The following is a 13,757-nucleotide window of genomic DNA, read 5'->3' on the forward strand; positions in this document are numbered from 1 at the left end:
TAGCTTTCTATCTGTTAAACTAATCTTGCTCTCTACACTTTTTTAATCAGATTTATTCTAACTATAGTCAAAATTAAAAATAACCTGCTGTAATTCTCCAAGTGATGAGATGATACAGCATTTCCTGTAGGGGTTTGCCATGGAATTTATGAAAAGAAGCACTGAATTATTAAATGTAGTGGCAAAAATGTTTTCACTTTAAAAAGACATTTTTAGAGCTAGAAGTGACATGTAAGATTAGACATTCTACTGCCACCCCCTCCAAAAAAAAAAAAAAAAAGTATTTCTGTGCTTGCAGCAGATACTTTTAATTTTTGTCTAATGGTCACATAATATGTCTCAACAACAAATTAAGCCATAGATCCTGTAATAAGTTCTGTGCAAGTAGACCTGAGAGTCTACAAGGAGCCCCATGGGTTATGTGTCTGGGTAATAACTCGTTGCACAGTGAGAACCTACAGTACAACAACCACACACGTTTCCAACCAAACTAAAATCTATTCTTCACCCACTTTATTAAAACCAGTGCAATAGAATTAATTTCTATTCCTGGAACTTTCGAAGGCACAGGATCCCAACCTGTTGGTGTGCCCCCCTAGGGAACATTCAGTGAGGCACAGCAGAGACCAGGCCAGCCCTCACAGGGGGCAGGGAGGGAGCGCCACCCAGCCCTGCACTGCCCCAAGTTCTGCTCTGGCCCTGCCCCCCAGCTGCAGGCACGCCACCTGGTTGTGGTGCCCGGCCCCCGGTGACAGCACTCAGTTCCTGGCCCCCATGCCTCAGCCCCTGGTCTTAGCCCCCAGCTGTGGTATCCAACCGTGTCCTCAGTGCCCAGGCCCTGTCTCCCAACCATTGTGGCCTGATCCCAGCCTTGGCCGTGACTGCTACCCCCCAGACCATGGCCCCGCTGCCAGCTGCAGCCCCTGGCACCGATCATGGCCCTGCTACCAACTCAACCCCAACTGGGGGATGACAATACACAAATGGGGTAGCAGGGGGATGCAGGGTAAAAAGTTTGGGCACCACCATTCTTAGGGATGATGTTGTAGTTAAATTAGCCTGCCAAGATGTAGTCCTGACATTATCTGGTGTTTAAATTGTCTTGAGAAGGCTGTTGGAGGGATACATAGCTTGGAAAGGTTACTTTTTCAGCATACATCTTGAGGTTGCAGTAGGATGGTATTTCAGACTTTACTTTTGGTAAGAACATTTCTTGGAAGGAGGGGATTCTATCAGTTCACTATTCCAGCAGAGAGACAGAAAGTGGTTCTGTCCCAAATAAAAGATCAAAAAGGGAATGGAGGGGAATGTTTGGAAGGAGCAGACTATTTGACTGAGTGGAATCAAATGCGACCAGAATCATGGCTATTTAGGTACCATCTTTGTGTTTTCATATACTTTCATCTTTTTCCTGTATATTTGTCCTTATTCTGAGTATAGTGCTCTGTTTTAAAATGTTTTTTTGGTTCCATAGTCTTGTTTTTACAATATATAAATTAATTCAGACTACATTGTAATCTTGCTTGCTCCGGTATAAATGTAGAGTAACTCCTTGAACATCAGTGGATTAATATTGGTGTAACTGGGGGAAAAGGTTGACGTATTCAGTGTAGTTTAACCTTAACTTTGTATTTAAGTGAATAAGTAGCTTAAACTGGTTCTACCTTCTAATGATGCTATTTCTATGAACTGTGTAAGTAGGATAATGAAATTTCCTTTATCTTCTGTGATCTACAACTATCCTTCAAATCCTTTCACGTCTCCAAATGCAACTATTCTGGTGAGCAAGGTTTCCATGACAGTCTGAAATGTTGGGAACATTAATTTAAGACAGTGATCCCCAAACCTTTTTGGTCCACACCCCACTCCTGGGAAACCGGAGCTGCAGCTGAGGCCAGGAGTGGTGCACTTTCTTTGCCTGTGCACTTTCTTTGGCTAGCACTGTAAAAGCAGAACAATTCTATACTTTGCACTTCAGAATCTATTTACTGTGAGAAAGAAAAAACAAAAAATGCTGACAGTTTGTTCAAGTTGGGAGATTCATAATGGAATCAATAATGGAAGCAATAATGATGTGTATATATTTTAAGTGTAGGATTCTAAAGAAAAAGCACAAAGCCCAGAAAAGGTGTTTATGACATTTCTAGGACAGAAAGCTCAACTGGGATACGTGCATCTAGATATCGTGACAGTAAATAACTTAGAAATGTCTGTAGATTTTGCAAAAGGAGGCAGACAAAAGATTATGGAGCAGATCCTCGGATCCTGGTATAAATTGTTACAGCTCCACTTAAATCAACTGACAACTTGAAATCAAAGTTCCTCTTCTGTAATTACACTAGTTGTTCTACTGTCTAATGCTACACACACTGTTATTTGTTTAACTTTTGAAAATGCAAAGAAATGATCAAATACATCAATTTTTAATTTTGGCAGTAATCGTTGGGGTGTTTTCAGGTATTGCATATATAAGCTAAAGTATTAAGAGTTACTAAACTTAATTTTTAAATAGGGTTCAGAGATGGATTCAGAAGAAAGGACAACCAACAGAAGTGAACAAAAATCAAGGTAAATATAGTGGTAATTAGTGTGTGAGAGAGAGTTGGAGGAAGAGAGCTGGCAGGGGCCTTCGGTTTCTTGGGGGATCACCCACTGGAGACTCTTGAGTCAAAGGTAACTGTGCCTTTTCTTTGGAAAGGATTATTCCAGGGACCCACCTATCAAAGGGAAGAGATGGTTGCAGTAGAAGTGAGGATGAAGCTTAAAGATTCTGGATGCACCTTTGTTTGTGAAAAGTTATAGATCTTATTTGCTGCGTTAGCCTTCCAAAGCATTTATTTGTACACTGTTTTACTTTTCTTCCTACTTATTTAGCCTATAATCCTCAAAAGGTATTGAGTTTTCATGTAGACAATAAAAATGTGCAAAAGTCAAGGACACCAACAAAAAGGCCAAGGGTTAATTACTGTCCATGATGGTCTCCCCTTATATTGGCTTAAAGGCAACATGAAAGTAGTTTCAGTACAGCCTCCGACAATAGTGTGAGGGGAAAAAAGAGAAGTTATTAGGAGAGAAGGTTACTTTATAAAACTATCCAATAAAACCTAACTTTAATATTTTAAATAAGGTTTAAAAATGGCACCACATATGCTCAAAAATCTGTCAACTTTTACCTGAGAATATAACTTTTCCATTGCCAATATATTTCATACTTGGTTAAGCTGTTCATGAGAAATAGATAGCATGCATGTCTGGAGGAAACGAACAATTTGTGTATGCTGTAGCTGAAATAAGTGGGAGAATAAAAGCAGTATTTTATTTGTATAAACTAGCACCTTAGCTACTTGCCCAATAGTTGCTGTGCCTGAGGCAATTTCAACAGGGATGTTTAACTTGTTGCTTATAGCTTGTATTATATAGCCAGGTAATGAGACCTAGAAATTCCAATTGCTCACCCACCTCCAGCAATGATATAATGGTTGATTTAGAGTTAAATATTGCAGACCAAATTTAATCTTGAATATTTATCAAATTACTGTTTGAGTTCTTTCCACATAATTGAAGTCAATTCATCCACCTCTCTATCAAATAATCATACCAAAGATTTTTCTCAAATTTGTAATACATTTGCATATGATGTAAATAACCAGAGCTTTGTAGATTCTGTCTGTGGTAACTTTGTATTCTGTAACTATGTACAGTTTTGGCAGAAAAAAAGGTCTTCAAGCTTGCCTATTGAAGCAAAGATGAGAAGCTACAAAACTTTCAAAACAAATGAAAAAAATTCAGGGAAGAAGAATTTTTCCTTAAAATTGCATGAACTAATTGAAAATGAGTCTTCCCTCCCTCAGTAATTATATCCATTTTACCAAGCCTTCTGCATTCAAGGATGGTTTTGGATTAGTGGAGATATTTCTTTACAAAGACCAATTTTACTTTGTTTTGCAGAAAGCCTCCCAATCAGACTTGTCTAAGAATTTCTTGTGCTTGCTGTTGTACAGCTAATGCTGAGGGGCAGCTCATACAGGCAACATTTTTGGGTGAACCTGTGTTCAGAAAGCTTCATGCTTCACATAGCCTTAGAGGAGATAATTAATTGACCATAAACAGAAAACAACTAAGGGAGGTTTTTAGGGGAGGGGGAGCATGTATGTGACTATCTTTCACACCACAACTGTACATAAATTACTTTCTGCTGCAGCACTTGATTAACATACAGATGCAGATGAACTAAAACCTTGTTCCTTTGTCTTTTTAAAGTATTTCTACTTAATCACTGGTGTCTCTACATTTAGTAGATCTTTCAGTGGTACCATGAAGTACAGCTCTCTTAAAAGTACTGTTGAAAGGATGACTGGGTGGCCAAAGGTTTGATGATTGAGTGCCAGTTTAAATCCAGCTAAGTACGTTAGTGAATGAAAGTTGTTGCCATTTTATGGCTAAGTAAAAGTAAATTGTGTGAAATTAATTTGGTCTCAGTACAGTTTTTGATCACAAATCCCATCATCCCCATTTGCAATAATTGTCACATTGATGGGAGTCGAAGCATACAGGCCAAAGATAGAATGGGTATGAGACTTCTTACAACTCTCTCCCCCAGAGGCGTGGTCTCTCCTGGTTAGGGTTGAGGTACATTGATCTGTCGCTTTGGGAAGACTTGTGCTCATTCTGCTTCTGCCAAAGCTATTCTGTTGAGAAACAGAGCATTTCTAATGTAGGGCTGTCAATTTGGCACTTTTTGCAAGCATTAACTGTTCACCTGGATACGTTAAATTGCTCTTCTAACAGAATCCTAAGAAACTTTGACAAGATAAGTGTGTAGAAAATGTAGATCTTCTGTTTTTATTTTAGGAAGATTTTAAAAAGTCTAATAAGGAAGCAGCCCTGGGACCTTCTTTTGGTAATTGGAACTGGAGTGAGTGCTGCTGTGGCACCAGGAATACCAGCACTGTGCTCGTGGAGGAGCTGTATTGAAGCAGTCATTGAAGCAGCTGAACAGTTGGATGTGCTTCATCCAGGAGACATTGCTGAATTCCGCAAAAAAGTGATCAAAGACAGAGACTTGCTTGTAGTTGCACATGATCTCATAAGAAAGATGTCACCAGTGAGTGTGTGTATATAGTACTTATTATTTAAAGACATTATAATAATATTAGTAGTAGTCCTAGGTTGTGAGCTGTTTGGGAGCAGAGACAGTCTATATAACCACAGAGTGCTTAGCACAATTGAGCCTTGATCTCTAACAGGGACTTGTAGGGGTTACCCTGTATAAATATTATTACTTGCATTAATTTGAATGTTTTATTTCAAATCTCTCTCAAAACAGTGGAAGCAGGTTATTTTAACTGTCAAAACTCTTGCTTGTGTTATGATAGGTAAGAGTCTGTCAGTGTTGTTCTGAACTCAAATAGGAATTTATAGCTTTGCTGACAAACGAGATTTCAGAGAAATGTTGACAGACCTTGATGCTATTGATAGCCTTAAGTCACACAAGACAACTATTGCCCCAGCTCCCTTTATTTCAAATCGGGGAAGTCCACACATGTCCAATGTGTATTGTGGCGAGGCGAGCCTACTGAGCCTTGTGGGTCTGCGCTCCTTTCGGCTATGCTAGTGGTGTGGCTGGGTGGGAGTAGGGGGAGGGGACCAGTCCCGCCCTCTACCCCGGGCCCCAACCCTGCGAGGAGTAGCCTCAAACAGCTTAGTTCAGGGGCTACTACCTTCCCTTGGTCGCTCGTCTGTAGCCTCCCCCCGGCTTGTGGTCCTCCTTCAGGCTCTTTGGGGCCGGCGTCCTCTGGTCTGGCCTGGCCGGGCTCCTTCTGAGAGCACCCAGCCACGGGCATTAAGAACACCCACACTAGCTCCTCCACTGGCTCCACACCTTGCAGCAGCTCTGCTCCTCCACTGACTCCATGCCTTGTAGCAGAGCAGCTCTGCTCCTCCACTCAACTCCTTCTCAGCTGCCCCCATTTGCCTGATACAGAGGCTTTTAACTGCTGGGGGCAAGTTCCTTGATTGGCCTCAGCTGGCCTAATTGGCCTAACTGCCCTGGAGTAGCCCCAGCTGGATCACCCAGGGAACAGGGATTTGCTAAGCCTGGGGCTGATACATATGCCTTCCAGCACCCTCCTATAGCCGTCAGGGCTGGCCCCATCACAGTATCTACATCATTGAGGTTGAAAAGGCTTTTTCAGGCTGTTTTTAATGGATTTCCCAAAGTCTTCCAGCAGAAATGACTCTGGTGGCCATGGATTGATACAATGCAGAGAATACTAAGAACTCTGTAGTTCTCCCTCTGTATTTCAAACATATACTAAGCATAATATTCCCATCCCCTCAGGGAAAATCCTGCATATAAAGATGGGCTTTGCAGCTCATCCTAAAGATTAAGAAATTCTGGCTTGGTTGAGCAGCAAAAGTGATTTGCTGAGACAAGAACTCTCCACAAGCACCCAAGACTTGAAATCTAGGGAATGGTAACTTTAGACCTCAAAAGCAATGACAGCATTTGTGATGTTTGCCTGAAGCTAGGATCCTAACTATATACAGCTTCTAAACATGAACATCAGCACACTGAATTGCACCTGGAAGTGAATAGGCAGCTGATGCAGTCTATGGAACTCTGGTGTTTTGAACTCCCTCTGGTCTATCCTATCATGCGGTTTGGGCACGAGCTAAAAGGCTGAATGGAGCACATTTTAATATTTCAGTTTGGAAGTGTCAGAGGCAAGTTTAATGTGGCAAATGACAGAAGAGATTCCCCTCCTCAGGCCTATATATTGCAGAATTTGATTCCTGTCAGAAAGCTTTAGAAAAGTGGATGACCTTACTACATGAGCTATATAAATAATACAAGAATGTGGGAACCCATTCATATTTATCTCTGACATTTGAAACCCTTACATTTTATATACTATAGGATTTGCCTAAATATGATTTTAGTAAATTCCTTTTAAAGAAAATATTGGGACAAATGGTTAAGTACCATTGCTATCCTGCTGAAGTCCATTACAGTATTTAACTTTATCCATACAACATGTTTATCTTTTTTCTTCAGCGCACAGGTGATACCAAGCCCAACTTTTTCCAGGATTGCTTAATGGAGGTGTTTGATAACTTGGAACAACACATTCAGAATCCTGTTGTTCTGCAGTCAATCATCAGGCTAATGGAGAGAGGCACTATGGTCCTTACCACAAACTATGACAATTTACTTGAGATTTTTGGTCAGCAACAGGGTAAACCCATGGAATCTTTAGACCTGAAAGATAAGGATAAGGTATGATAAGACAATGAAATGTCTGGACTTGTTATAGGGGAAAGGAATTATCTTGTGCTTCTATAGGTTTTTTCACTAGTTACTGATTTGAAAATCTTTACTCCTGACAGTTTTTTGTAAAACTTTTCAGTGAACTAAAGTAATAGGCATGGACAGAAGGTTATTTTTCATTCTGTTTTGAACAATGTGATACAATTTACCAAAAAATCCCAGTGGTAGATTTATCTACAGAAACAGTTCATGTGGATGAAGTAATTGTAACAATCACCAATGTAACATAATCTAATGAAGTGATTAACTCATCACTCATACACAGGAAAGAAAGACTCTTATGTCTGATAGATGTGAAGATTTTTCTATCTGATTTACTCTTGGTATCTTAGCTTTTTGTAAAAAGCTAGAAAACCCTTGGTCAATTAAAATAAGTTTCTTTTGGTGAAAAGAGCAAAAAGCCTTTAACAGGTTATTGTGTATATTGCATTCCTGATCATTTTACAGTCTACTGTTTAGGCACTTCTGTTTCAAAGTTTCAGTAGTTTAACTGTTTCTTCTGTAACTTCTGCAAGTGGTGGCTAATACTGTAACATTAGTACACAAAGGGCAAAAATGAACAACTGTGCTTTATATGTTTTGGGCACTTATACAAGAATATACAGCTTCCCCATTCTCAGTAACATAGTATAATCAAAAGCAAATATTACATGCATGATTTGCTTTAGGTTCTTCAGTGGGCAAGAGGCCATATAAAGTATGGAGTTCTTCATATTCATGGCTTATATACAGATCCCTGTGGAATGGTGTTGGATCCTTCAGGATATAAAGATGTTACTCAAGACCCTGAAGTAATGGTATGTGATACCTTTTAATCCAAGAACCTATTGTGTTTTGCCAAACTGGGTTTTCTTGTACAGCCTGCCAGGCATACTGCCTTCAGATGTAATTGCATCAGATCTTGCAGATTAAACATGCCCAAAGTGGACGGTGTTGGAGACTTTCAAGGAAACCCCCAGTGGGCTACAGGAGGTGGTGGTGTTCAGAAAGCTGTTCTCTTCAAGTCATCATTTAAACCAATGCTCCACCATAGTGTTAGAGAACAGTGTGCTTTTGTGTACTGTCTTTTGGATGAGACATAAAACACAGGTCCTGACCATCTGTGATCTTAAAAATCCTATGGCATTTTTCTCAAGGCTTGATCTGGTAGTCCAGCATGCTGTTTCAAATTTCAATGTGGGTTATTAATTCATGTACCTAAATTTTATCTGCGACTTACTGCTAACAGTTAATTTACATTTATATAAAGGCTCTTCCCTATGTAAGTTTTTGGATGCTTATGCTTTAGTCAAGTCTGGATCTTTATTGTCTAACTTTGAATAAGTGGACTTTTTAATGTTCATGTCATATTTGGTATGTTAAGAGAAGTCAATCTTTTCAGACTTTGCCCAAGAATATTCACACTTTCTTTTTGCAGATACACTTTAGCAGGATAAGATATTATCCTATCTCCTAGTTATTGCTTCCCTTTCTCAAAACGTGGCTACAGCTTAAGGCCCTGATCCTGCAAATTTTGCATATGTGCTTATCTTTACACTGTTAGTAGTTCCATTGATTTCTAATACACAAATCCTTGTGAGATCAATGGTTAAGATGTAACTTCTTGGAATTGCAAAATAGTTGTGAGGTATTTATTTGACATAATCTTAAAACAAATCCTTATTCCTCTTGAATAGTCCTAATTCCATTTCTCTTCTATGTGTGTGAAACTTTAAAAAACTTTCTTACTTTTGATCCATGTGTCTTTGGCCAAATAGTTAACATTTTTCTTTTGTGATCTTCATATTCTTAACAGGAGGTTCTGCAGAACTTGTACCGAACCAAATCCTTCTTGTTTATGGGCTGTGGAGAGACCCTGCGTGATCAGATATTCCAGGCTCTCTTTCTGTATACTGTAAAGAATAAAGTGGATTTAGAACATTATATGTTAGAGCTTAAAGAAAATGAAGACCACTTTTTTAAACTCCAGGCAGATATGCTTCTGCATGGAATAAAAGTAGTGTCCTATGGTGATTGCTTGGAATATTTCCCGGAGTATGTCCAAGATCTAACTGCTCAAATCTGCAAACAGAGGAGTCCAGGTAATTTTTGTTTTGTTTTGGTATAATGAACCTCTGTGTGTGCATGCTCAATAGAATTCCAGTCTCGGTATATTCTTTGTACAAGTGGCCCTTGATTTGAGATGTTAATCCAAGGGTAGTTACCAGTATATGTATGAAAATCTCTGCTGAGTGACATACAGAGTTGGAGCATATAATGACAAAGTTGTAACTGAATTTTGTACTTTCAAACGTTTGGATTTCTTGCAAATTTACCGTTAGCTCTGAATTTCCTGCTTTCTTAATGTGTTTGCTAGAGCTATAGTGTTCTTGTAAGTATTTTTACCTTTAAGTTTTTTATAGGTATTCACAAACTTCACTTTCATTCTTTTTTTTTTTATCTGAGGTACTGCATTCAGTTGTAGTCATTATGAGAGTTCAGAGGAGACAGCAAAAGTAGTTAAATTTCCTCATGAGTCAATTCATACAGCCTTTTAACAGTCAAATATGTATAGCCTAGCTATGCATAAAGTTAAACATGAAATTACAAGTGTTTGGTGTAAACAGAAAAAATATACAAGATTTATATAGGTTAGTACACGGGATCTGACTAAGAGTAATGGGGGGGGGGGGGGGGGGGGGGGGGAAGGTGCAGAGTGTGAACAATTAATCTGAGCATCAGGGAAAACTGACAGACTGAATAGGCTGCGGAATAATCTTCCAAGGGTAGTGGTAAATTGCTTATAGCATGAGGCATTTAAAAGTAGATTAGGGCAGAACTAAAAAATGTAGGTAATAGTCCTGCATTGGCAGGGAGATGAACTATATTAATTAGTAAATCTTTACATCTCTCTGAAATCTGTGTTCTTACTGAAAGCTTACTGAAATAATAGTCTTTTAAAAAACAAAAGTAGAAAAAGGAGACAAAGGAAAAAAGTGACAAATATTTTAGAAGTGCTTTTCCAGCACTCTTATTTCAAGTGTTGGAGCATAGATGAGGTTTATTCTGCTGTGGCCTTCATCAGGGGAGTTGGGAGAAATATCAACATGGGAAGCTAACCTTGAGGAGAAGATAACTGAGAACAGCTGTGAAATAATTTTGTCTCCGAAACTGTTTTGACTAGAATTGTCAAAGTGATTATAAAACAGTAAGTTTAAAAAAACAAAACAAAAAAGTGCAGGTGGATGCTTTATTGGGGTAATTTCTGGAATCTGGCTAAAACTACATTTACAATAGAGATTAGGCATGGAGTGGATTTCTCCAAGAAGACTATTGAAACCTCTAGGTTTTAGGTAGGTTGGATATGTAAGACATTTAAGAAAAGGATGGACGTGGTGGTGTTTGATTACATCGTACTAGGACACATACTGAAAAGCAGTTCTTTGCAGATATTGGACAGAGACCTAAGTGAACGTAAGAGTCTGCCCTTTTGACATACTTCTACTGGTTAACGGTATACACAATCTTTTAAAATGTCTGAACAGTAACTGATGCCTAGTCAGTCAGATGCAAACCAAACATTGATCTGATGACAGCCAGTGTAACATGCTGATTAAGCTCAAAAGCTGAGATAAAAGGAAAAATGCCACCCACCCGCATCAACAGGTGGAGGAACTTGATGGGGACAGTCCCTATAGCAATGGAGGGAGATCCTCACCAAGGGACAATATGTAGCTCTTCCCCCTGGGAGACTCTAGCACCTATTGGCCAGCTGGGGGAGAGGGGTGCTGATTGTCCAGCTCTGAGGATTTAGCCCAGCAAAGGGACCATGTGGAGCCTCTTTCGGCTCTGTTCCAACATGCCACCCTACCTCCCTGACGTAGGAATGCCTGGCATGACAGATGCTGTGGTCTTACAGATTGCCTGGTTAGGGAATTAGGAAGGAAATTCTTCTCCCATGAGCCAATCGGCAGAGGACCAGGGAGTATTTTGCCTTCTTTGCGGTACCTTCAAACCACAGTGGGTTTAGTAGGAATGTGCTTAGTACCTAACTGAGGTACTGGGGTAGAATTGTTTATTTGTCGCAACTTGCGGCTGGTTTCCAGTGTGATTGAGAGAATAGAATGAATAGGTTCCATAGGTAAAAGACCTAGAATTTTGGTGATGAGCCCTTGGACTCGTGATAGGGTCAGACCTTGTGGCCCTCATGGGCTGAGGTCCCCACTCTGCTGCATGCTCTGTCCCTCTCATGGGTGGGGGAGAGAGAGAAGCAGGTGCTAGGACTTCAGACTCAGATCTCTCTGAGGGGGTAGGCTCAGGGCAGCCTACCCCATATTATGGGTTATATGGTAAGGAGCTCTGTAATCCCTGTACTGGAACCAATTAAATACCTGGTGTAGGAGATGTGGGTGATGGGTGGATGGCACCATTCCCTTATGTTAAAGTTTAATTAAAGTTACATTCTGCAACTTAATTCCATGCATGTATCTGTCCTCATTTTGCCTGTGTCCACATCAAAGCATTACTGGCACTGACTGCCAAGTTTAGACCACAACCTTGCAAACACACACACAAGTAATCTTGTTAAATTCAGTGGGACTATTCACAAGCATATGTGTTTGCAGGATTCGGGCCTTAGTTTGAGCGCGTTTATGGGACTAAAGGGTCTTCATCTTTATTTGAATGGGAAGTTAAGAAGGAACACACACTAAATTGGTTATGGATATGGAAAGCTGCTTTTCAGGTTATACAGGGGTCAGTGAGAAACTGACATTTCCCTTTTTGTTCTGTGTGGTAGCAAGTCTCCTGAGTTTTGATGTGATGGATAAGTGTGTATTATAGCCTCATTTTGTTTGTTCTCACAAATTTTCATTAGTTGTTAATTGGCACTAAACTTTCTTCTCAATCATTTGTTTATCAAGATTGAAAGTGAACAGGATCACGGGCTAGCTTTACAAAAACACATTATAAGGTAGGTCTGGTGCAGATGGATCATGGCTGAGGTCATTACAAACATATTTTGAACAAGCTGTGTCAGTGCCAAAATTTTGTTACAAACGGATATAATTCTCTCATTACTATTAGTATTTTGAGACTACTTTAAATGTCCCTTGATAATCTGTTTGAAAATTCAGTGTGTTTGGATTCTATCATCTGGTATATAGTTCTTTTGATTGCTGTGCTGCTCACTTTATAGAACTCCGCCTAGGTGTAGTACTAGTGCAGCTTCCTGTCTGTCTTAAAAAGCCAAGCCAGAGTTAGATATTGTATAATGATTGGGTTGTAAGGTACTTGCATTAAGCATGCTTTATATATATATATAAAATAAAAGGAACAGACTCTTAGTTGGCAGAATGCATTATATAAAAGATACAAAAAATCTTTCTAGCAACTATTTTGTCTGGGGTGTCAGAATTTTATTCCAAAGCTAGTACAGTTTTGTTGTAACATTAGTTTATCATATAAAGCAAAGAATATCCAGACTCACAGCTGAACTATTCTCTCTTTCTAGATGCTGATCGAGTGGATAGCACAACACTGTTGGGTAAAGAATATTTTTATTTTTATAATACAAGTTTTATAAGCTCTGACATGGGTTAAGTCTTATTTAGACAGTAAATTAAGTAACAGATAAGAATGACATGATCACTGCAGAGCTGTGATTTGACTATGAAAATCTTGATTTTGAAATTTGTTTCCCTAATCGTTTTCCCCTCACAAGTTGTGTTAGGGGGAGATGACTGCTATCTCAGTTTGCGATTCATGCTAATTAGACTGATTTAAAGCAAACTAAGAATGTACAAAGGTAAAAGTTGTCACCATAACTTGTTAACTAACGTACTCCACGTTTGAGTTCTTTCCATCATATAGTTGGGATTGAACAAATTTCAGACTTAAGTACTGAGCTCTGCTGCTGTTTTCTTGCTCTGAAGAAATGCTGAGCAGTGCAAGGATTAAATAGTGACCCTGTGGAAAAAGTAGAAAATGTCAATCTTTAATCCTATTTATTGCTGCTTCCCTATAACTCGTGTTTGTTGGGCAAATAAGGATGTTAAAACTCTACTCAGAATTTGCTCATTCATGGATGTACTCTCTTATCAGAGATAAGGACTAATATATTTAAATATATGGTATAAGGGAGTTAACATTAACATTAAAACAGCACTGTCAACTTAAAATTGCACTTCTGACAATTCTTTAACTGCTGTTGCTATAAATAACATCTAAAATTACTAATTGAAAACTTACAATTAAAAAAAAAATCCTCCTGTTTGTTTACTGTGGACATTTTAAAGTACTTTGCATCTAATTACTCATTTCCCCAGTTATCTGTGTGGGTCTTTCATGCTGCAAGCAGAGAGAAACATTTAATTATAGAACCAGCCATTGGTGGGGAGACTTAAGGACAAGTGTAGGATCTAAAACTGCATTTAACTTACTGTACTAA

At 39.1% G+C, this 13,757-nt stretch overlaps 1 protein-coding gene and 2 long non-coding RNA genes across 7 annotated transcripts in view; 1 reads left to right on the forward strand and 2 right to left on the reverse strand.

Annotated features, from left to right (window-relative positions):
* The window catches only part of FAM118A (family with sequence similarity 118 member A), a 33,407-nt gene that overhangs the window by 2,407 nt on the left and 17,243 nt on the right, over positions 1-13,757 (forward strand). For 3 of the 4 annotated variants that reach the window (XM_067531090.1, XM_067531089.1, XM_067531088.1), the window contains 6 exons: positions 2,513-2,568; positions 4,852-5,110; positions 7,058-7,279; positions 7,999-8,127; positions 9,126-9,411; positions 12,822-12,854. In XM_067531090.1, coding sequence (XP_067387191.1) covers positions 2,522-2,568; positions 4,852-5,110; positions 7,058-7,279; positions 7,999-8,127; positions 9,126-9,411; positions 12,822-12,854 — 976 coding nt within the window. In that variant the 5' untranslated portion in view covers positions 2,513-2,521. Of the gene's footprint in view, positions 1-2,095; positions 2,192-2,512; positions 2,569-4,851; positions 5,111-7,057; positions 7,280-7,998; positions 8,128-9,125; positions 9,412-12,821; positions 12,855-13,757 lie in introns of all 4 variants that reach the window. The other variant, XM_067531087.1, reaches the window with a different exon arrangement.
* On the reverse strand, positions 2,401-6,215 carry LOC137141964 (uncharacterized). 2 transcript variants are annotated; one of them, XR_010916793.1, is made up of 3 exons: positions 5,721-6,215; positions 4,586-4,688; positions 2,401-2,717 (listed from the first exon to the last, which is right to left on the reverse strand). It is a non-coding gene; the product is annotated as an uncharacterized lncRNA (long non-coding RNA). The 2 variants fall into 2 exon arrangements; XR_010916794.1 differs by lacking the exon at positions 4,586-4,688.
* LOC137141965 (uncharacterized) lies at positions 6,550-13,390 on the reverse strand. The gene is made up of 3 exons (XR_010916795.1): positions 13,152-13,390; positions 9,059-9,222; positions 6,550-7,261 (listed from the first exon to the last, which is right to left on the reverse strand). It is a non-coding gene; the product is annotated as an uncharacterized lncRNA (long non-coding RNA).

Source organism: Emydura macquarii, unplaced genomic scaffold, assembly GCF_026122565.2.
Source record: "Emydura macquarii macquarii isolate MOO-44397 ecotype Brisbane River unplaced genomic scaffold, CSIRO-AGI_Emac_v2 contig_3122, whole genome shotgun sequence".
Lineage (NCBI taxonomy): Eukaryota > Metazoa > Chordata > Testudines > Chelidae > Emydura > Emydura macquarii.